The following is a 23559-nucleotide window of genomic DNA, read 5'->3' as shown; positions in this document are numbered from 1 at the left end:
TGGCCATCCGTGGTGGGCACCTCAGCTGTGTCTTGGCCACGTGAGAACTCCTGGTGTTTGCTGCTCCCCAGCCTGCTCTGTCCACCGTCTTCTCACTCGGTTAGTGGCAGCTCCATCCTCATGTGCTCAGGTCAGAGGCCTTGGTGGCACCTGTGGCTCTCTCCTCCCCCACCATGTTCTCTCTATAAGGGGATGCTGTCCACTCTGCCTTTGGAATAAATCCAGAATCCGACCCCTTCTTACCACCTTCGCTGGTCCAGCCCTGGTCCAAGCCAGCACCTCTCTCACCTGGATTGTCGAGACACCTCCTAACCCTCGCCCCCGTTCTGTTTCAGCAAGCAGTGGGAGGGAGCCTGCTACAACCCCGTCTCACTCACAGCCGTCGAAGGGCCCCCACATCTGCCTCTTCCGCCCCTGCCCTCAGTGATGATCTGATGTCCCCACCTATGGGCTCCCCCGACCCCCGCACCCTGCTCCAGCCACACTGACCTCCCCACTGTTCTTTGCATGCACTAGGCAGGCTGCCACCACAGGACCTTTGCATGTGCTGTCCCCGCCACCTGGAGTGCTCTTCCCCCAGTAGCTGTGTGACTGCCTCCCTTACTTCTTTCATTGACATTGTTTTCAAACATCGACATCCTTCTGCCAGGGTGACCAGGTGTCCCAATTTGCCTGAAGTGGAGGAGTTTCTGGGACTTGAGATTTTCAGTTTTAAAGCCAGGAACATACAGTTGGTCGGGTCCTTATTTCAGCACCTATGACATCTGCTGTGCTCTGTCTTTTACTACTTATTTTGTTGATTGTTTCCCTGACGAGGATGTAAACCTCACGGGGGCAGAAATTTTTGTCTCATTCACTACTGTTTCCCCAGTACAGGAACCGCATCTGTCTCCTAGAAGATGCCCCTTATTTGTCGAATGAAGGAAGGAAGCAATGAACTCATGGCCAGCCTGGGCCCGAGAGATTTTGCCTATGAGTTTTTTGGGGGCTTTTTAAAACACTCCACATGGCCAGTCTCCGTGGCTCATGCCTGTAATCCCAGCACTATGGGAGACCGAGGCAGGAAGATTGCTTGAGGTCAGTAGTTCGAGACCAGCCTGAGCAAGAGTGAGACTCCGTCTCTACTAAAAATAGAAAAATTAGCCAGGCATGGTGGTGCACACCTGTAGTCCCAGCTACTCGGGAGGCTAAGGCAGGAGGATCTCTTGAGCCCAGCAGTTTGAGGTTGCTGTGAGCTACGAAGACATCACTGCACTTGGCGGGGTGGGGGTAGGGGGGTGACAGAGTGAGACTCTATCTAAAAACAAAAACAAAAACACACCCTACAGGAGGGTAGTGGCCTCAGGTTGGAGGCAGGCAAACTGCCAGAGCTGCAGTGGGGCAAAGGCCTGTGGCTGGTCCAGTTTTCCTCCTTGGAGAACCCCAGAAATGACTGGCTCTGCTGGGAACAGCTGAGGGTGTCCGGCCAGGCTGGGGCCACTGGATGGGGCTTGCTGACAAATGCCACCCCTGGTGGTCTCTTATGAAAATGCAGGCCGGGCGCGGTGGCTCACGCCTGTAATCCTAGCACTCTGGGAGGCCGAGGTGGGCGGATCGTTTGAGCTCAGGAGTTCGAGACCAGCCTGAGCAAGAGCGAGATCCCGTCTCTACTAAAAATAGAAAGAAATTATATGGATGGCTAAAAATATATATAGAAAAAATTAGCCGGGCATGGTGGTGCATGCCTGTAGTCCCAACTACTCGGGAGGCTGAGACAGCAGGATCCCTTGAGCTCAGGAGTTTGAGGTTGCTGTGAGCTAGGCTGATGCCACGGCACTCACTCTAGCCTGGGCAACAAAGTGAGACTCTGTCTCAAAAAAAAAAAAAAAAAGAAAATGCAGCCTCACCCACCAGTGGAGCAGGGGTTGAGGGGGACAGAGGAGCTCCTCTCACCTCCCACCTTTCCCATTTTTCCCCTTCTCTTCCTCTCTTTTTTCCCCTCCTCCCACCCGCCCGCTGCTGGCTTACTGTTCTGGGACCTGATGGAAAGAGGTTTGACCTCAGTCCACTGGGCTAAAACCTGGCTCTGGCATCTACTAGCTGTGTGACCTTGAGCCAATTACTAAACCTCTCTGAGTCAGTGTCCACATCTGGAAAATGGAGATTATAACTCTGGAGTGTAAAAGGAGATAATCCACAGAAAACACCTAGCACAGTGCCTGGCCCGCCAGATGTTTGTTTTTCATTGTGATTATCACTGTCACGCCTGGCGCTGGACAGGGGCCCAAACCTTGGTCTTTGCTCGCTTTCTTCTTCACCCAGGGAGCCCAGGCTGCGTGGATCCATGTGGGCACTTAGAGAATACTCAGGCCTCCAACACGCCAGACGAAATAAACCAGAAACCTTTGGTGGCATTTCAATACAGGTGTTGGTCATTTTTAATTTTTAAACTAATTTGTGTATATGTTTTGCACCAGCATTTTTTAAAGCCCCCCCGGTGATACTGACGAGCAGTCCTGCCTGCGAACCACACTGGGTGACCAACAGTCCTGCTACCTGGCACTGTCCTAGTTTTAGCACTGGAAGTCCCACGGCCCAGGAACCCCCTCTGCCCCCAGCAAACTGGGACACTTGGTTGTCCCCTTCCCAAAAATGAACAGACTCATATTTTTTCTGAATCCCCAATCAGGGTACGTGGTCTGGGCACAGGTGACTGGAACTGGTTACGTGAAAGCACAGCTTAGGGTGGCAGGTCACTGAGGCCCAGGGTCAGGCTGCGGCAGGAGCCAGGCTGAGTGGGAAGACGTGGGCAGGGCAGCGGCCGGCTGTGGCTCAGTCAGACAGGTCCCCGTCGTGGGGCTCCCCGGGGCTCCAGCCACTGGCCGCCCGCTCCATGGCCTTCACCCAGCGGCCCCTCAGCTCCTCGGTCTCGGCCTTGAAGGTGTAGAGCTGGCCTGACTGTTGCAGCTGGAAGACCCGGGGGTCACCCTGGGGCCCAGCGGTCACCTGGTAGCCCAGCAGGGGGATGGAGGTGTGAGCCCGCATGTCCTGGGGGAGGAGAGAGCGGTGGGCCACTGTCCTCCCAGTCAGCCCCACAGCCCCAGACAGCCACCATGAAGGTCACGGCCACATGCCACTGCTCATATCCCAAACCTTCATGAAGGGGGGTGGGCTGGCGGGAGGACGTTGAGGAAGAGGAGGCCTCCCCTGAGGGCAAAGCAGTTGTGACGCAGAGTCTGGGCTTAGCTCTGAAACCCACTGACTCTGTGACTCGAGGGTACCATGGCCTCACTGGGCCTCAGTTTCCTTATCTGAATATGGGGCCAACAATACTCACCCCCACGACCCCCGCTGTGGGAAGGCCAAGGCCTGGGCAGGGCAGGTGGCGGCCTTACCTGAGGGGCAGCGTAGACATAGAGCACGAGGGGGTCATCCCGAGGGATCACACACCAGCCCCGGGGGCTGCTCTTGCCCCACTTGTCCCCGACCAGCTGCAGGAAGCTGCACATCAGGCTCCGGTCGGGGCCGGCCGAGGACCCTTTCTAACAGCAGAAGGAGGGACTGTCAGGGAACAGAGCCCCCAGCAGGCGTCAGACGTTGCTGTGGGACCTGACCGTCACCATTTCTAATCCTTGCAGCAGTCCTGCAGGGAGGGCTCGTTTGTCCCTGAGGCGCAGAGGTCCCACCATGTGCCTGTGGTCACACAGCTGGCCGCTGGCAGCGCTGCAGCCACACCCCAGCCAGCCTGCACTGGCAGCGTGTGTCACCACAGTCAGGGCTCCGGGGAACAGAATGGGGCTGAGGAGGGGCCGAGCCCGACCATCGCCAGGAGCAGTCCGTGGTGCCTGGTGGTCAGGGACCGGCCCGGAAGGACGGGGAGGGTTGGAAAGGGGCTGTGTCTGTGGAAGGAAACCAACTTGAACCTGGGAGCCGATCTCAGCTGGGATAGGCTGGGACCTTCTCCCACCTCCCGGGATAGTGGGATGTCCTCCGGCCTTCATCAGGGCGGGGCTCGGGGTTGTGGCCACTGATGCCGGGCTGGTTGACACTGTGCCTGTCATGCAAGGCTGAGCACAGCTGGTGCCCCAGAGCGGAGCGCCTGGGGATGGGGAGTGGCTCAGCGAGGCCCCAAGGGCAAGAGAAGGAAACTGAGGCTGAGCTCAAAGAGCCGGCCCCTAAGGTGCCGTGTGCTCTGGGGCAGGTCACTTCTCTGGGCCTGGGTCTCCACGGGATGGGACCAGCTGGCCCCCAAGCCCCTTCCAGTTAGCATGGAGTCTCCAATCTGCCTGACCTGGAGCCTCCGTGTCCCCATCTGTAAAATGGAATCAGTGACAACAGCTCTCTTCCCCTACTGGGACTGCTGGGGCAGGGCATGGGGACGTGAGCAGCAAGTGTTCAGAGGGGCCATGCCATTACTGGATGGGGACACAGAGGAGGGGCGGGGAAGCCTGCAGCCAAAAGTTGCTGCTGTTTGGTGACAGGCCCAGCACTGTCTGGGCAGGGGCTGGGTGGGGAGGAGGCCGGGGTCTGTGGGCAGAAAGAGGAGGAGGGAGCCGGAGGGAAGGTGTGACCACGGCAGGCTTGTCCCTCGGCACCCAGCACAGTGCCGGCACGTGGGGCTCCCTGGGCACACATTCACCGAGCGGAAGGACGAACGATGATGACCGTGGGGACGGCAGCCCTCACCTCCAGGATGCCCCGCCTCTTGTCCTCCTTGTCCTCGGGGAGCACGTTTCCCGTGAGAAAGGTGTAGCAGGAGAAGCAGACGCGGTTGGGCCTGTTGTCGTCGTACTTCAGCTGGGCCCGGTAGTCGGAGCACCTGGCACACACGACCTGCGGGAGCACACGCAGCAGGGGCTCGGGCCTGGGATGGGGCCTTGGCCAGGGAGGTGGGGGCATGAGAGCAACGGGGGGCAGGAGGGGGGCGAAGAGAGCTTCGAGGGCGGGGCTGTTCCCCACATTGGCCAGGGCCCAACACAGGGGAGCTCAGGCTCTGCGGCGCTGGGGGGGGCTTGAACCCTGGCCCCACTGCCAGGCCTTAGAGCTTCCCTCCCCACCAGGTCCCCTCTCACGGGGGCAGCTGTGAGCCCTTCGAAAGGCCCTGGCGTCTGATTCACTTTCCCAAGTGCTTGCCCTCTGCCATCTCCCCTGACTCTCCCGGCGACCCCCCAGGTAAGCCACCTGCCTGCCACCAAGGCCACACAGCTCCCTGGCAGACAGGCCCTCCAGGCAGGGCGTGTCTTTACCGTCTCACAGTTTAGCTGTAGGATTCGTGCAGACTTTGCATTCTGCTCCATCATGGAGCCAGGTGTGTTCTGATGTGACAGTGACAGGCTGGTTATTTGCCAGGAGACCTGCCATGAGGACTCTGCGGAGCAGGGCCCACCTCTAGCCCACCCCGGAGAAGCCCCCACGGGCCGCCGCGGATCGTGCTCGGAAAGCCATGGGGTGCTACAAGATGTGACTTTGGGGAAGACTGGGGTGCCGAACAGGGTCCAGGATGGGGGCTTGGAAAGGAGGGCAAGAGAAAGGGGTGGAACTTCTCGGGCCGCGCCAGCACTCGGGGAGCCGGCCGTGCACCCAGCACAACGCGGGGCCCAGGAGGGCCCCCGAGGAGGAGGCCTGGCCTGCCCCACCCTCGCCAGGATTCCCGTCTGGCAGGCAGGAGACAGAAACTGGCACCCGAACCACCGAAAGGATGACTCACGGGCTCCCGGGCGCCAAGTCTGCACAGGCTCGAGAGGCCCGCGGTCAGGACGAGGGCGCCTCACACGCCCCGCGCACACCCGCGTCAACTACCTTGGAGTATTTTATTTTATTTTTCTCTTGAGAGACTTAAATTTTTAAATATAATTAGCAAATATTAGTTTTTCTCCTCCACCAACTTTTTATTTTGAAAAATTTCAAACCTACAGACAAGTGGAAAGAATAATACAATGATGCCACCCACCAAATTCACCAGTTGTTACCATTTTTGCCACACTTTGTCTCTCTGTAGATGTATTGTTTTCTCTGAACCATTACAGTATAAATTACAGTCATCGTGACACCTCACCCTTAAAGATGTAGCTAGTGTCTTCTAAGAGCACGGGAGCTCTTCTCCCTGTCCCCAACATGGGGTCATACTCAGGTCACATTTAACACTGATGCAATATTATCTACGTGTGGCTCATAATCACATTTCCGCCAAGGGTCCCCAGAACGACCTTGGTAGCTTTTTCTCCCCCATCCAGAGTCCAGGAAGGGTCATACATTTCATTGAGTTGTCAGAGTATTTTATAGCTTAAGTTGGAAGGCAGGTACACGGGTGTCGTTATTTTTTGTGCCTCTTTGAATTTCTTTGCTACTTTAGCTAATTTTTTAGGAACTGCTTGCAAAGTCACAAGTGCGAATCAGTTGAACTCCCATTTACAGAGGTGCGTCACCAAGGGCATCACCAGATCCTTTCTATTTGGCTTTGGGACCTAACTCTTCGCTAACACCTGAATGTAGGTGTGTCCTCGGTCTCCCAGAAACTTACTTTTGGGGACACCTCCCTAACCGGCCCCAACCTGTCCAGCTGGACTCCTCCTGCCCCCTGGAGGTCATTAAAGACTAAGGTTGCAAAGGGCTTCTCTGTTTGCAGAGGAAATGGAGGGGCTATGGTGTCAACAGAGAACAGCCCGGGTACAGCAGATGCTTAAAAAGCAGAGTGACATCTGCCTCTGATAACCAGCACTGGGCTGGTAAGAGGGAGAAGGGGAGTGGGCACACCCCTTCCTCGGTGAGCTGGGGGCTCCCTCCTGCTGCGTGAGCCCTGCCTGAGCTAGTGGGGGATGGGGAGGGTGGAGAGGAGAAGGACAGGGAAGGAGGGAAGGGAGAGAAGGTTCTTATTGAATCCTCACTCCCACCCTGGAGGTAGGTATCATAATCCCCATGGCACAGGGGAGAAAACTGAGGCCTGAACCGGGCAGGCAGAGTTAGCAACGGAACCACCGGGTGCCAGGGTGCGGAGGATGTGCCTTCTTGGAGGGGCGGGCTAGCCGAGGCGGGGCGAAGATAGGACGGCGCGGTGGGTGGGTGGGTGTATAACGGGCATGGGGCCGGTGAGGTGCAGGTGCAAGGCCTGAGGGGGCTGTGGGGTTTGGATGTGCCTACCCTGGAACTGGAGACCATTTCCTAGTCCCGGGTCTGGGGGTCTTGGGAAATGGTAAGAAAACTGGTGAATTAATAGGGTCAGCTTTGGGGGATGTCTTGAGCAAGTCATTTAACCTCTTTGTGCCTCGTTTTTCCATCTGTAAAGTGGGAAAATAGCAGCCTCTGCTTCAGAGCTGTGCTACTGGGTTGCATTCGTTGAAGTAGGCAGAGTTGGCCAGAAGGGAGAATGCAGAGCCTCAGCTGGGAGGGCAGAGGCCTAGGTGGGACAGGTGGAGGCCAAGATGGGACAGGTGGAGGCCAAGATGGGACAGGTAGAGGCCAAGGTGGGACAGGTGGAGGCCAAGATGGGACAGGTGGAGGCCAAGGTGGGATAGGTGGAGGCCAAGATGGGACAGGTGGAGGCCAAGATGGGACAGGTAGAGGCCAAGATGGGACAGGTGGAGGCCAAGGTGGGACAGGTGGAGGCCAAGGTGGGACAGGTGGAGGCCAAGATGGGACAGGTAGAGGCCAAGGTGGGACAGGTGGAGGCCAAGATGGGACAGGTGGAGGCCAAGGTGGGACAGGTGGAGGCCAAGATGGGACAGGTGGAGGCCAAGGTGGGATAGGTGGAGGCCAAGGTGGCACAGGGGGAGGCCAAGGTGGCACAGGGGGAGGCCAAGGTGAGACAGGTGGAGGCCTAGGTGGGATAGGTGGAGGCCAAGATGGGACAGGTGGAGGCCTAGGTGAGACAGTTGGGAGGCCAAGGTGGGACAGGTGGAGGCCAAGGTGGGATACGTGGAGGCCAAGATGGGACAGGTGGAGGCCTAGGTGGGACAGTTGGGAGGCCAAGGTGGGATATGTGGAGGCCAAGGTGGCACAGTTGGAGGCCAAATGGGACAGATAGAGGCCAAGGTGGGACAGGTAGAGGCCAAGGTGGGACAGGTGGAGGCCAAGGGGGGACAGGTGGAGGCCTAGGGGGGACAGGTGGAGGCCTAGGTGGCACAGTTGGAGGCCAATGAGGGACAGGTGGAGGCCTAGGGGGGACAGCTGGAGGCCCAGGTGGCACAGGTGGAGGCCAATGAGGGACAGGTGGAGGCCCATGTGGCACAGATGGAGGCCAAGGGGGGACAGGTGGAGGCCAAGGGGGGACAGGTAGAGGCCTAGGTGGCACAGGTGGAGGCCAAGGGGGGACAGGTGGAGGCCAACGGGGGACAGGTGGAGGCCCAGGTGGCACAGGTGGAGGCAGGGTGCGGGCAGAAGTACTCACGTAGCCGCAGGCCCGGCAATGGTGGCGCCGGCGTGTCAGGGCATTGAAGGGTTCTTGGCAGCGCATGCACATGGTCACCATCTTGTCCCGGATCCACAGTGGCGCCCGGAGGCCCAGCTCCTCGGACTTCAGCTGTGGGTGAGGGAGTAGAGTGGGGTGGGCACCGCATAACCTTCTTTTGCTGGTGCTCTGAGCCCTGCGTCCACCCACCCGCTTGTGGCAGGGGTTCTCTGTCGGGTGCTCCCCAGGGGCTTCTACATGAAGCTGACTACACTGATAAAGACCGTATGATAGGTTAGTTACTGTCATTCCCATCTTCCAGGTGAGGAAACTGAGGCCTACAGGTCAAGTGACTCAGCCAAGTGTCCCAGCAAGCCAGAGTTCAGAGCTCAAATATGAAGTCAAATCAGACATTCTCCCTAACCTCCGCCCCCACCTCCCACGCTCCCTTCATCTTTTTTTTTTTTTTTTTTTAAGAGATGGGGTCTTGCTCTGCCACCCAGGCTGGAGTGCAGTGGTGTCATCATAGCTCACTACAGCCTGAACTCCTGGGCTCAGGCGATCCTCCTGCCTCAGCTTCCCGAGTAGCTGGGACTACAGGAACAAGCCACCTTGCCTGGCTAATTTTTTTCTTTTTCTTGAGACAGAGTCTCGCTTTGTTGCTCAGGCTAGAGTGCGGTGGCATCAGCCTAGCTCACAGCAACCTCGAACACCTGGGTTCAAGCGATCCTCCTGCCTCAGCCTCCCGACCAGCTGGGACTACAGGCATGTGCCACCATGCCCAGCTAATTTTTTTTCTATATATATTTTTAGCTGTCCAGATCATTTCTTTCTGTTTTTAGTAGAGACGGGGTCTCGCTCTTGCTCAGGCTGGTCTCGAACTCCTGACCTCGAGCAATCCTCCTGCCTCGGCCTCCCAGAGTGCTAGGAGCCACTGCGCCCGGCCTCACCTGGCTAATTTTTATATTTTTTTGTAGAGATGGGGTCTCACTATGTTGCCCAGGCTGGTCTCAAACACCTCCAGGCCTCAAGTAATCCTCCCACCTTGGCCTCCCAAAGTGCTAGGGTTACAGGCATGAATCACCACACCTGGCCCCCACTCCTTAGTCTTACATATCTCGGATACTTTCAAATCCAAAACCCTGCAGCCAGAGCTGATATAGATATGACACCCTTCCCCGTGATAGCTGCATATAGAGGTTCGGGGAAAGCTTTGGCACCGAGTAGGGTCATGTTGGGGTGGGAGGGCTTTCTCTGGTTCCTTAAAATTACTCCGGGTGGGTGACACTCTCTGTCCCTCCAAGCAGGCCTGGGGAGAAAACACTGTTCGGCTAGAGGCCCCAGCAAAAGATGTGAAAGACTCCCTTTACCTCCTGATCCTGGGGGTCTCCCTCGGGTCCCTGGCCCGCGGCCTTGAAGGTTTCATTCCGCTTCTCGATGTGGTTGATGGCTGCTTGGCAGGCCTGGGGTGGAGGATCGGGGAGGGTTGGGGGCTTGGGCGGTGGGAGGGAGGGTCCATCTGTCCGTCCATCCACACCTTCCACACATTGCTGAAAGCCTACTGCTTGCCCGGCACTGGGTTCTAAGCACACGTGGGCGGACTCACGGGAGGAGAAACTATTGATATTAGACTCAGATTACAGATGTAAAAACGGAGGCTCAGAGAGGTTAAGTGACCTGCTGCAGGCTGCCCAGCTAGGCAGAAGATTTGCACCCAGGTCTGACTCCAGACTACCACAGAGCAACTCCCTAGGAAGGGCAGGGAGCAGCGGGGCACGCCCGGGTGTGGAGGTGTGCACACGCAGGCACACGCACGCGTACACACCGCTCCCTCCCGGGCAGCCTGAGCAGGCTGGGGTCGGGATCCCAGGTGCCCCGGAGCGTTCCTGTACCTGTATCCAGGAAATCATTTCCTCCTGGGACCTGCTCGGAAAATGAACACAGGTGTTGAGGACAGCGGCCCCTCCCGGTTCCCCGCCTGGCCCCGGCCCCGCGGCCTTTACCGGGCTTGCAGCTCCAGGGTGCGCTGCTTCCCGGACACCAGGAAAGAGTTAGGGAACTCGGCGTCAGTCAGCTCCCGCACCTGCAAGAGGAAGGAGGGAGGCCACCAGCCCAGACTTGTCATACCCCTCTTCAGGCACAGCACTGTGGAGTCGGGGGAGGTGGATTGTGCCCAAGGGACAATTCAAATTTGAGGGACAGGGATGGGAGCTTGCTTGCCACCGCCCAGATCCTGTTGAGCCAGAAGAGTGCGCCTGCCACTGGGCCTCGCTCTAGGCAAAGGAGACTTCCAGCTCCTGGGATTTTGACAGCAGCCAAGCTGGCCCAGTGTGAGGTGGAGGTGACAGTTCCTGACAGTGGATTCGCCAAAACGGAAACTGGATTTCAAAACGGGATGAGTATACGAGGGTTCATGGTACCATTTTCTTGGCTTAAAAATGTCCTTACTAAAAAGTTAAGAAAATAATCTTCCCAGCCATCTTGGGAAGTAGATATTACCATCCTCATTTAGGAGATGAGGAAATGGAGGCTCAGAGAGGGCAAAAGACCTGCCTGAAGTCACACAGTACCTAAGGGGCAGAATAAGGATTGCAGCTCACGTTTTCAGCCCCCGAAGGTAAGGTGGAAGAACAGCTATTTTCATGCCACCCCAGGAGTCCTGTGAGCACAGACCTGTCGCAGGCAGCGTGGAGAGGGCTTCGCTAAGGGAACCTGAGACACAGACCTAGGGCCCAGAGTCTCTGAACAAGGGAACAGTATTGCCATTGGATCCCGCTGACACTGGAGCTCCTCTGCGGCCTCCCTGCCACGTGGTGGCCAGGGCTTTGCACACTGTCGGGACAGCCCACCACACCCAGAGAGCACTAAGTGTGAGCACACCCTTCCTCAGGCGCGGCCCGGGCATCGGCTGTACAGGCCAGTGTTTCCTCTAACAGGGGTCTGGTGAGATTTGGACTCAATACTCTCAGCCATGGGGAGAATTCTCGGGTTTATAAATGAAGGAGGTCATGGGGCAAGAGGTGTCTGGGGAAAGTCACCCAGCAGCTGTGCACAAGGGGTGAGGGCTGGATCTGGGCAAAAGGGACAAACCCGCAGTGCAAAGGCCAGTTAGGACTCGATACCATAAACGGTCCAGGCCTTCCCAAGGCCTGGCTCCTGCGAAGGCCTGGAGAGAGGAGAAGTTTCTAAAATAATTGGGTTGGGAGAGGGAGAGGGAAAAGAAGGGAGAAATCCCAGGTCTGCAGTCCAGAGTAGGAAGCAATAGGATGCTTTTGATAGAAAAGGGGGAACTCGGGGCATCTCCTGACCTGAGGGTCCAAGATGCCCCCAGATGTTCCCACAGAGGCCTCCAGCTCCCCATTAGGTTTTAAGAGGACAGTCCCCATGCCCTGCCATGCCAAGTCTCAACCACTTTCCTCAGGTCTGAGCCAATTCAGTCCCCTGCTAGTCCATACAGTCCCTTTGTGCTAATCAGAAGAGGACACCTTTCCTCAAAACACTTTACTGACATCTGTTGGCAAACTGGCATAATATCCAGATTTTGTTGGAACAAGACATTTGACTGCCATCTGCCGGACAATTCTAGCTACAAATATACACTCTATGGTAATGCTAATTTGCAGTCTGCAGTAGATGGCACCCTCTTAGATGAGGGATCCTTGTGCAGTGCACAACCTGCACTGCTGTACATGGAGCTCCTGGGTATGTGGGCCTGCTCTCCTTTCCCCTTCCCAAACCGTCCCTGTGCAGGATGGCAAAACATTAAGACCAGTTCAGACCTTAAGGAGAATCAGCTGCTGCAAACTAGGCCTCCTTGACACCCAGGACGGAGGAGGCTGGATATCATAGGCCAGTGGGAACCATCACAGTGGTTGAAGGCCAGACCTGCCTCCAAACCTCAAACTAAGAAAATGGTTCCTTCACAGACCCAGGCAGGTCGACCACTGTGTACCTGCCAAGCCCGTGCCATCCAGGAGAGGGTGCTGTGTGACCACTGGAGGGTCAGACATGCTGGCCGGGACCGCCATGCACAGGGCTCATGAGGCCTCACCACACACTCTATGCACCTGACACCCTCAGGCTCGTCTCTCTTTTCTCTTTGTGACTCTGTTTTGGTCTGTCTATTTCTTGGCTTTTCCATCTGTCAATCTCTACCTCTTTTCCTATGCCTGGGTCCCTGACGTCCTTTGACCGGGCTACTTGTCTCCATTTCTCCGTCTGCAGCCTCATAAACCTGCCTTTCTCAGTCTCGCTCACCAAGGACTCCAAACATAGAAGCCTGCGCAACCCCAGTTAGTTTAAAAAGCAAAGTGCAGGCTGGGCACGGTGGCTCACACCTGTAATTCCTAGCACTTTGGGAGGCCAAGGCAAGATTGCTTGAGGCCGGGAGTTTGAGACCCCGTCTCTACTAAAAACAGAAAAATTAGCCGGGCATGGTGGTGCACACCTGTAGTCCCAGCTACTCGGGAGGCTGAGGCAGGAGGATCAGTTGAGCCCAGGAGTTTGAGGTTGCTATGAGCTAGGCTGATGCCACGGCACTCTAGCCCAGGCAACAGAGCAAGACTCTGTCTCAAAAAAAAAAATTAAAAATAATTAAAAAAATAAAAAGCAAAGTGCAGAACAGCGTACGGGGTACCCTACTGCTCACGGTATAAGGTGAGCAAGCGACACCGTGCTACTCATCTGCGTGTGCGAAGACTCGCTCTGGCCTCCCAAGCAGCCCAGCTGCCTTCAGGGTAGAGCAGGGAGGACAATTTTCATTGTATATATTTTTCACATTGTTTGATTTTAGAATGTGTATTATCTATATTTTTAAGTGGTAAAATTAAAATTATTTTTAAAAGATAAAAACAAAAAATCTGGGGACTAATAAAGACCCCTACGTCACAGGGCTGCCGCGAGGGTCTGACGGGAGGCTGGGGCCCAGGGGACGCCCGGTCACTGGCACTGCTGCGGCCGCCGCCCCTGCTCATTTGCAGTCGTCTCGGGCCGGCGACACACAGAAGCCAGCAGCTGACTGACAACGCAGACCTTTCTCTCTCAGAATGTGGTCCGTGCACTGCAGTGCGGGCATCGCCCGGAGCTGGGCACAATGCCGGGTCCCAGGCCCACCCAGGCTACCGACTCAGAACCTGCACTTTAACAAGATGCCCAGCGGTGTAGACGGGAGGGAAAGCAGAGAGAGGCCAGGCGGGGCTGTGCACGGCCCCAAAACTGGGCCGGCCCGTGGGAAGCTGGGGAGGGCTGGAGCCTGGGTGCGAGAGCTCTGAGCCCAAACTGTCCTGCTCCGCATTTGCCTGGCACCTGCCGGGCTTCGGTTCTCCAAGTGAGAACCCCGGTGGACCCCTCCTGCCACCTCCCATGCTCGGCCCCACCCTCGGGACGAAGCCCAGCAGTGGGTGGGGGGCCTCTCACCTTCATCCCGGCCACGTCGATGCGGGTCCTCACCTGGAAGTGGGCGCCCACCTGGATGACCCTGGGCACACAGTAGAGCAGCATGTTGTTGAACTGCAGGAGACGCAGACGTGAGCGGGCAGGGCACGCAGGATGGCAGGTGGGGCTTCCCCGAGGGTGGGCTGAACATCCTAGACTCCCCCACCCCTCTAGCCACACTCTGGGCAACTCACAGGATGTCACAGGTGACGAGGAAGGTGATGAGGAAGGGGCTGTCTAGCCCCCAATCCCATTGGGATGGTCACTGAAGGGGCACCCTACCTGTGGGCATCCAGGGACTACAGCAGACCTCAGAAACCTGGAAGGCCTTTCTCACAGGGGCGCAGAGTGCCGGGGTTTACAGGAGGCTGTACCTCCCTCCCCGGCACCTCCAGGCAGGACCACCTTCCCAGAGCTCAGGGGATATCCTGGCCTCTTCAGTGCAAACCCAGGGCAGTTCTTCCTAGAAGCTAACCCTATTCCTTCCTGCTGTGCACCCTCTAGAGCACAGATTAATACCACAGGCTTTGGAGCCAGACTGGGCTCAAATTCTGACTCTGTCACTTCCTAGGGCATGTCTAGGAAACCCGTGGGTTGGACATCCCTGCGGCTTGGAGGCAGCATGTGACTTGTCCAGAGTCACCTGGGCGCCAAAGCAGAGAAAGACAGAGAAGCAGGCTCTTCCCTGTCCCTCCTGCAGTGCCAGATGGAGGCCCAGCCGGCATAACCAGGGCCAGAATGGTCCGGGGACTTCCCTCCTTAGTGTGGCATGGGGCTCCCAGCACCCCTTACCAAGAAAAGGTAGCGCTCCATGGGGTCGTTTCGGCGGAAGGAGATCTTAAGGACCGGGCCCTCGCGGAGCAGGGTGTTGGAGGGGTCCACTATGTCGTCTTCGAGGCCCAGGCGCTGGTACACCTCCCACAGGTCCTGCAGCCGCTCCTGGGGAGGGGTGTGTGCCCTGAGCCAAGCCAGGCAGGCTCACCTGCCTAGAAGCTTTGCCTTGCAGGGAAGGGGACGGGAGTGTGAGAGCAGGACAGCAGCGGGACAGGTGTCCTGGGCGGGGCAAGGGGACGAGTGGGTACAGCCACCAGGGTGTGTGGGGGAAGGCTGAGACCTGCTGGGAGGAGGGGACAGGGCCGCAGGGAGGTGGCTACTCACCATCTCAGTGATGGCGGCGTTGGAGTGCTGGGCTGCCGAGAAGATCACGTCCAGGGCTTCTGAAGAGGGGCAGGGCCAGGGTCAGCCCCTGAAGACCAGGAGCCGGTGGCTGGGGCAGGAGGCCCTGGAGGCTCAACAAGGGGCCTCAGGACCTGCCACAACAGCCCCCAGGAGCAGCCCTGCCCGTGCAGCCCGGCACAGGGGGTGTCTGGATGGTGGGCCCCAGGGCAGAGAGACTGGAAGCCACTGAAAGGCGGCGATTTGGCATTTGGCTTTGGGGGTTCTCGCTGTTCCCCACCCCGAGACAGAGCCAGAGGGTGTAGTGGAAGGAGCATGGGCTCTGGCATCACACGGGCGTGAGTTCAAATCCCAGCTCTACTCTTTTTCTGGCTGTGTGACTTTGAGCAAGCCACTAAACCTCTCTGGGTCTTAGAGTCCTCATCTATAAGAAGTGGTTAATGGTGTGGATAATGTCTGTGAAGTACCAACGGTCAATGTTGATGACTGGTGGTCTTCATGACCATTTTTGCAGGAGCTCAACAAACATATGGGAATGATTGAGGCCTCCCCAGCCCCCTGGACGCCCTGGGGGTGTCCTCACTCTGGGCATCAGCCCGGTCTGGGGCCTGGGCTGGCAGCTTCTGGACATACTCCTTGAGCAGCAGCTCGTAGCGCGGGATCCTCTGCACCGGCTCCAGCATGTGGTGCTGCAGGGTCAGGCTGCCCGAAGCCTCGCTGCTCTTGGGGAGGGATGGGGGAGCGACGGGGGGAGGGTCAGGGGAATGGGCAGGCGGGTGGGGACTGGGGCCCGTGGAAGCAGCTGAGCCTGGGAGATGCCCCAAATCACCCAGGGAAACTGAGCCCCCGCACGCTGGCGGTGGCAGTGCAGGCTCGGGCCCTCCCCCGAGCTCACCTGGATGCGTGTGATAACCTCCTGGAAGGCGGGAGACTTCTCGGTCCAGGTGGCCAGCAGCTCAGCAGCTCGCTCAAAGTTCTTGACATACTCACTGTACATCTTCAGGAACGGGGCCAGCTTCTGGATCACGTCGCCGATGCGCGGGGTGGCCGTCCTGCAGGAGGGGCCCCTGGGATTGCCCTCAGCCTGTGACGCCCTCTGCTGACTCCAGGCAGGGCCAGGTGAGGCCAGGCTCCCTGACCTCCCCAAAAAGGCATTTCCACTGCACCTCTGGGTGCAGGTGTGGGAGGGGCTGTCACCCTCATGTGTGTGCTCGCCCCGCTTAGACCGTGAGCCCCCCAAGGGCAGAGGCCATTCTGGTCCACTGAGTGGCTTCTCTCACAAGGCCCAGTACGGTGCTGGGTCCACAACAGGCGTTCAGTGACTCTTAGTACTTGACACTTAATTATGTGACAATAATGGGGATCACACGCCCAGCGTTGCCCAAGACACTGCATGTGTCATTTCATTTAATTCTCACAGCTCTGCAGGTTGGAACTGTCCTTAGCTCATCTTAAAGATAAGGAAGTGGAGTCTCAGAGGTGTCAGAGCTTATCCAGGGTCATCCTGCGGTGGGCCCGAAGGTCACTGCACCGGGACGGTTGCAGCGGGCAGGGAGGAGCCGGGACTCCGGAGCCGGGTTGCCTGACTTTGATTCCCAGTGGTGGCGGCTGCCCTGCTGTGTGTACCTGGGCAAGTCACTTAGCCTCTCTGCACCCCAATTTTCTCATCTAAAACACTGGAATGATGGGGAGTAATCTTATAGTGTTGTTCTTTTTTTTTTTTTTTTTTACAAAACATTCTATTATTAAAAAATTGTAAGCAATTACTCCATCACTAGGTTTAACAATTATTAACATTTCTCTTTGCCAAAGATTTGTAAAGGACAGCCCAGACATCATGGCACTTCTTTGGCAAAATATAGAAAGCAAATAATTTCACCACTGAATGCTTTAGTGGTCATCTCTGAAAATGAAGAGGTTTTTGGCAAAACCACGATGCCATCATCACCCAGCACACCAGTGTGAAGAGGGAGTGAGTCAGTAAGTGCACGGCCTGCAGCCGGCATGGAGGAAGCCCCCAGCACTGGCTACTGCCACTGCCTCCAAAGTCGCTGGCCCAATGAGGCCCTGCCCCAGGGAGCAGTCCACGCGCGCACACACACACACACACACACACACGCACACACACGTGCACGGCCTCTGGGGATCATTCATCCAAGCCCCTGGCTGTGCAGAGGGACCAAGCCCAGAGGAGGAGACTGTCTCGGCCACTCAGCAGGGGCATGGGCATAGCCGGCTGAACCAGTGCCCTGGGGCTCCCCGATCCAACTGCCCAGGCCTGCCGTCCGGGCTCTGGGGGCTCCTGGGGGAACTCACCAGTCGTCCAGGCGCCGCTGCAGCTCTGGGAGGAAGAACTGTGCGTGGAACTGGTAGATGGAGGAGATGTTGGAGAAGATGATCCTGACCACGTCTTCGGGGACGGCCTTGCTGCTGCGGGCCATCTTCAGCAGCTCCTGGAAGAACACCTGCAGCCGCCGCCAGTCACTCGCCGTGGCAAGAGGGCCACCCACAACCAGCCCCCCAGCTTAGTGAACGCTTTCACCTCCCTCATCTCCCAGCATCCTTGTAACAACCCGGGAAGACAGGCCAGGAAGATTGTATCCCAGCCACTTCACAGATCGGCAAACCGAGGCCCAGAGCTGCAGGGACCGGGCTGAACGCCGGCAGCTAATGAATGCCAGAAATGGGCCAGTCCTGGCTCTGTGGCGCCGTTGGACTTCGCCGGGCTGAGGCTCCCTGCACTGGTGCTCAGTGGTTAACACTCTGTGCCTAAGAAGGTGTGAAGGGTGAGCTAATGTCGTGGGTGTTGGGCACTGGAGGCACAGAGGGGATTCGGGGGCCTGGACAGGCTGGCTGGTGTGTGCTCTGCTGTGCGTGGGGCTGTGCTGGGCACCGGGGGGCATGGTGCGAATGGGCTACATCGGTTCCACCCCAACCCCAGCCCATGGGCTAAAGGGCTAAGGCTTCCTAGAGTCAAAGCCAGGGGTCCGAGCCCAGCTCTGGTGAGGGGGTGGGAAGGCAGAGCAGGGCGGGCGAGGAGAGCCAGTGCCGCGGCTCGGCGGGGTGCCCTCGCCACTGGCCTGGTCCAGCAGGTGCAGGCGGGCCACGTAGGCCTGCTCTGTCTCCAGCAGCTCCTGCACGATCCTCTTCTCCTCGGGCTCCTGCTGGGGGGTGGGGGGAGAGAAGGAAAAGGGAGGGACACCTTTGGTCTCCTGGTGGGGACCTTGGCTCAGTCTCCAAAGATGCCCAGTGAAGCACACCTCTTGGTATTCACCGCCCCCCCCCCCCACCGCCCTTCCCTACAGTGCACCCGGCTGGCCCTGGTTTGGCTTTCGCAGAGCACTGGGCAGAGCGAGGCTGCACTAGCTCTAGGCCTAAGCCTCAAGAGGCCTGGAAGTTTCCCCTGTGCTCTCTTGGGAGCTATGAACCATCACATCAAGAAGTCTGGCTGCTCTGATAAAGAGACTTATGGACAGGGTACGTGGAGAACAGAGGCCTGGAGACCATGTAGAGAGAGTGCCAGGGACCCAGCCACGCCAGCCCCGGTGCTGAGCCCAGCCTCCTGACTGTCCCTGACCTGGCACCAGGCTCGTGAGTTGAGCTATCTTGGGCATTCCAGCCCCAGCCACCATCTGACTGCAGCTACGTGAGAGACCCTGTTAGGGACTGAATTGTGTCTCCCACTACTAAATTCATATGCGGATGCTCTAACCCCCAGGGTAACTGTATTTGGAGATTGGCCCTTTAAGGAGGTAATTGAGGTTAAGTGAGGTCATGAGGGTGGGGCCCTAACCTGATCGGATTGGTATCCTTGGAAGAAGAATAGACAGCAGGGATGTGCGTGCACAGAAAAAAGGCCAAGTAAGGACACAGTGAGAAGGCGATTGTCTGCAAGCCAAGAAGGAAGACCTCCCTGGACACCAAACCTGCCAGCACCTTGCTCTTGGACTTGCAGCCTCCAGAACTGTGAGACAACACATTTCCATCTAAACCACTCACTGTGTGGTGTCTTGTGACGCAGCCCTGGCTGACTAACACAGACTCCAGTGAGACCAACAGAAAGGCCGTCCAGCGGCGTCCCAGCGAACCCACAAAACTGTGAGAGACAGTAAATTGCTGCACCGGCCACTGTGTTTGGGGTGGTTTGTTATGTAGTGATTGATAAAGAGAACACACTACTACGATCGCTATCCCATTTTACAAATGAGGAAACTGAGGCACAAAGAGGTTACAGTGACTTGCCCAAAGTCACAGTCAGTAAGCAGAGGAGCCGGGGTGTGGCACGAGGGAGCCTGGATCCAGGGTGACAGTATCTTGCATCCTGGCCCCTGAACTATACAGACCAGGAAACTGAGACCCACAGAAGGGAGGTGACCTGCCCAGGATCAGACCAAGCTCTACAGGTATGAGAACTGGCACTCAGACCTCTGTGTCTGGTTTGGGAGTGTGACCTCCTCCAGTGGGTAAACTGAGGCCACAAGAGGGAAGGGTACAGGTTCACAAGATGGAGACTGTCCCAAGCCATGTGGCCTTGAACAAGTTCCTTAGGCCGTCTGAGTTGGAGGCCGTCTGAGATGTCCTTGCCTAAACAACTCCTACGGCGAGGGATCCGTGAAGCAAAGCGCAGGGGGCACAGCGACAGTTGGTTAATCAAAGGCCCTCAGTGGGGAGAATCTCGCTCCTAGCTGATCTCTGGCCACACAGCCCACCCTCCCCACCCCCAGCCCCGGGGAAGTGCCGGCTCTGGCGGGAGGAGAATGTGTGCGGAGATCAGTGGGAAGCACTCTCCCCACCCCTGCCAGCTCCCCACTTCTGCCCCAGCCCTCAGGCACCTGTGTCCCTGGCGTGGGGCAGGTCCCAGGGTGGCAAGATTTCCTCCAGGCCCCGCTGGACAGCTTGTTCTTCAGGGAGCTCAGGTACCTCCTGCTGACCGTCCTGGGCCTGGGCTCCAGGGCCTCCCCGACGTCCAGCTTCTCCCACGGCCCTGGGGACTGGGGAAGCCCGTGGGCTTTGGGCACTGCCCCCGGGGTCCTGAGAACAGAACAGATCTTCGGGTTTCCTGTCTGGAGAACGGGGAGAATAGCAGCATGTCCCCGGCGGGGATGTGGGGTGATCGATGTGAATGCCTAGCGCACAGGGGCCCTTGAGAGCCCGCTCTCTGTAGGAACTTGCTAAGCAAGACTTCTACTTCTTTCCCAACACCTTTTGTGGAGGGCACTCCAGTCTTCAAAATGAGTCAGCAGGGACTGTGTTTTATTCTCTAGGGAACTGCACACTTCCCTGTTTAAAATGCAGACCCGTCCAGGAGCCCCTCCCGCACAAGTGGCTCCTTCCAGATCACCCTCGCCTTTGGACCTCACCCCTGTTTTTAGTTTCTGCATCAGTAACCACTATGTCGAGGGAAGGTGGGAGCCATAGGACAATCTAAAGCGAGAGCAGAGCTGCTAAAGCTGGGGTTTTTCAGCAGGAGCTACGCACACCTCTAGCAGAATAAGCCAGCTCGGGAGCAGCTTCCTTGTTCTCCCGGGGAGGGGCCTTTATAGGGCAGCTTTCTCACCCTGTGTACTGGGTCTGCAAGCCAGTTGAATTCTTTAGGTAACAGAGGCCACCCTCACTGAAAATATCCAACGATTTGGGCTGGGGTGGAAAGGTGTGTGATGACAGTGTGGGACAGGCATCCTCAGGAGAAAGACAGGCTGGGAAACGGAGAGCTGGGCAGGTACAAAATCTCCAAACTCAATGCGAAAGTTTTCTGTTACTCCCATTTTGCAGCCAAGGAAACTGAGATACAGAGAGGACAAGGCACTTGCAGCTTAGAAGTGGCAGAGGTGGGATTCTAATCAAACCGGCTCCTGAGCCTTCCCCTAGGCTGTCCATCTCCATCTGAGCGCAGGAGAAACGGGTCCAGAAAGCCAAAGTGACTTGCCCCGAGTCAGTCGGTTCGTGGCAGAAAGAGACACAGTGCTGGGCTGCTACTTCCAGGCTCCCCCGCCCCACCCCCCCCACCCCCGGCACCCCAGTCCTCAGTTCCTCAGCCCACGGGTCTGCAGCTCACAAGAGCAGCTGATCTCAGGCTTCTTGTTCTACATCAGTTTCAGCTTCTGCATTTCTCCCTCAGTGGCCCCAGCCAGCTTCTGTTTCCTCATCGCCCCCCGGTTTCAGATCAGCTAAGCTTCTAGAGACCACACAAGGAAGCCCAGGCCAAGGCAGCTGTCGTGGGGCTCCCCAGTCAATAAGGGGTGGCTCTCGCTCTCCCGACAACACTGGCTCTAACCTCACTCTGGTCGAGGGGCTGCCCAGTCCTGCCCGGGGCGTTGCCTGGACAGAGCACAGCATGCCCGGGGCCTCCACCAGAGTGCGCCTACTCCTTGCCTAGCGGCTGAATGAGGGGGTGCCCCTGCCCCACACCCAGGGGGATGGTGGGTCAGGGAGGCAGCACCTCAGAGCTGTCCTCGGTGCTGAATAGGGCAAGCTTGGCCAAGACCTTGGGAGAGGCAGGGTAAAGTCACCCAGCTCAGGAAGTTGAACTGTCCTTCTAGGTGCACATCTCTGCCACCTTCACCTCGAAGGGCACAGGAGGCTTTGCCTGTCCCAAGTGCCTTCAACGTAGCATCTGGGCCTTTCCAAGGACACCCATTGCCCATGACTTTGCATCATGGTTATCCCATGAGCTTAGCATCCAAGGACAGAAATCCTTCGCCTGCATCCTCTACAGCCCCTGTAGGATGCTGGGCAGTGCTGCCCACACCCCTGTTCAGGACAGAGGCACTCTGCCCCTCCCCCCGCTGCTGGTATAGTAGTGTTGGTGGCTAATGGGTTGACAGGTTATTGGCTGAGTTCCTCTCTGGAAATTGCTCTCCCTGGAAGAGAATCAACTTGCCCAAAGTCTAATGATGAGTCCACATGGAGGTACGAACATCCAGCTCTTCGCCTCCGTTCAAACAACTAAGGGACACCTCAGCTCCAGAGCTCCCTGGGACAGGCTGAGGCCTCTGCCCAGCCCTGCTTCACGCACCCGCACAGCTGTTGTCCCCGAAAGCTCTCACCGACAAACCTCCTGAGGCAAATCTCTGTCTCAGAGCCTACGTCCAGAGAACCCTACCTATGACCGTCCCTAACACAGCTGTGGCTCCTGGGCGTAAGCAATGCCCGCCGTGTGGATTATTGTTGCACGCGTGCACACACACACTCACACCTGCCAGGGCCACCGATGACCTCCACACATCTGGCCCAGCCTTCTCCCTTCAGACAAAAGCCCCAACGCTGCCTCAAAGCACACGAACTTACGGCACTTGGCATCTTTATCTCTGTCTCCATTTCCTCATCTATAAGGTGGGGATAGAACCTACCCCCGTTAGGCGTTTGGATGATTAAATGAAATAAGTAATGAAGTGAACTTAGAGCTGACCATGCATCTGGGTTTGCCTGATACAGTCCCAGCTTTACCTGCTGTTCCCTCCTCACCCAATTTTATTGGCATTCACTTTCACTTTCAACCACGTCCTCTTTAAGTGATAAATGATATGGTTATCCTACTCATAGGGAGTAAATGCTTGGTAAGTATTGGCTACTGTTCCCTCCAGGTGCTGGGGGGCACTGGGTGGAGACTGCAGCCCAAACCCTGCATCTGATGCGCCCCTGCTCACTCAGAGCCGCACGTGTCTGCACGCTCCCCAACGCATGCTGGCACTCTCACCCCTGCCCGGCTCCCGGTGCCCCAGCGACACTCTCCTATGCTCCAAGGAACCCATGACCAAGGGTTGTGGGTGCTGCCCAGACAGGCGGTGGCATCCAGGGCAGGCCCAGGGAGGGGACAGCTCACTGTGGGGCCCAAGGCGGGCCTGGCCCAGTGCCTCAGCCTGCAGGCAGGGAGGTCTGAGCTGCCAGAGGGGCCGGGGTGGGCAGTGGGGGTGGGGGAGGCTGCCAGCCCACCATGGCGACCCTTCCCACCCCAGCCACCCCATACCTGCTGTTCTCAAACACAGTCACCAGGTTGGACACAGATGCCAGCTTCTCCTCACTCGTCCCCTCCATCCTGCCGGCCTCCAGGTGATCCTCAGCCATCCCTGAAGCAGGGAGGGAGGGCTCCCGCTGGCACACTCGGCCACCCTAACTTGGGAACACAGATGGGCTAGGTCCTCCCGGAATCTGCTCCCACCTCTCCCGAGGACTGAGCAGGCCGGCTCCTGGCTTCAGAGTGAGGAAAGGGGAAGTGGTCCCAGAGCCACAGCCCTAAAGGACAAAGGCCAGTCAGTGCTCCCCACAGGGGGGAGGAGCCTGTCAGGCCCCACCCTTCCCTCAAGGGGGCTGCATTTTCAGGCACGTAGACCCCTGGATCCAGAAGCTATCCTGGGCAGGGAACAGGGCACAGAGGTAGTTTCTGGAGCCAGGCTCCTGGCTGGCTTCTTGTCCTGACCGGCCTGGCCAACCACACTTTCTCCCTCATAAGGTCCAGTGGCTTTTATTCGGTCCCTTTCTCAGCAACTTCTTTTCTGCATCTGCCCCTGCTCATGGCAGCGAGTAAACAACTTCTTTTATTAAAAATAGATCACAAACCTAGTAAGGTGGCAGGTTGCCCCAAGGGAGGG

At 57.5% G+C, this 23559-nt stretch overlaps 1 protein-coding gene across 2 annotated transcripts; it reads right to left on the bottom strand.

Moving 5' to 3' along the window:
* Positions 1-2399: 2399 nt before the first annotated feature.
* On the bottom strand, positions 2400-23146 carry FGD2 (FYVE, RhoGEF and PH domain containing 2). 2 transcript variants are annotated; one of them, XM_069488233.1, is made up of 16 exons: positions 22938-23146; positions 19804-20002; positions 18052-18132; positions 17288-17436; positions 15867-16023; positions 15555-15693; positions 14954-15012; positions 14588-14734; positions 13778-13870; positions 10366-10445; positions 10255-10285; positions 9733-9825; positions 8363-8494; positions 4666-4812; positions 3375-3521; positions 2400-3027 (listed from the first exon to the last, which is right to left on the bottom strand). In XM_069488233.1, the coding sequence occupies exons 1-16, from the start codon at positions 23033-23035 to the stop codon at positions 2812-2814; spliced, it is 1968 nt and encodes a 655-aa protein (XP_069344334.1). In that variant the 5' UTR covers positions 23036-23146; the 3' UTR covers positions 2400-2811. The 2 variants fall into 2 exon arrangements, with proteins under 2 accessions (XP_069344334.1, XP_069344335.1); XM_069488234.1 differs by lacking the exons at positions 18052-18132; positions 19804-20002; positions 22938-23146 and having other exon boundaries at positions 13811-13870; positions 17288-17884.
* Between the last annotated feature and the right edge of the window lie 413 nt (positions 23147-23559).

This window comes from Eulemur rufifrons, chromosome 15 (assembly GCF_041146395.1).
Source record: "Eulemur rufifrons isolate Redbay chromosome 15, OSU_ERuf_1, whole genome shotgun sequence".
Lineage (NCBI taxonomy): Eukaryota > Metazoa > Chordata > Mammalia > Primates > Lemuridae > Eulemur > Eulemur rufifrons.
The sequence above is the reverse complement of the archived record's forward strand: the minus strand, read 5'-3'. Positions and strand labels throughout refer to the sequence as shown.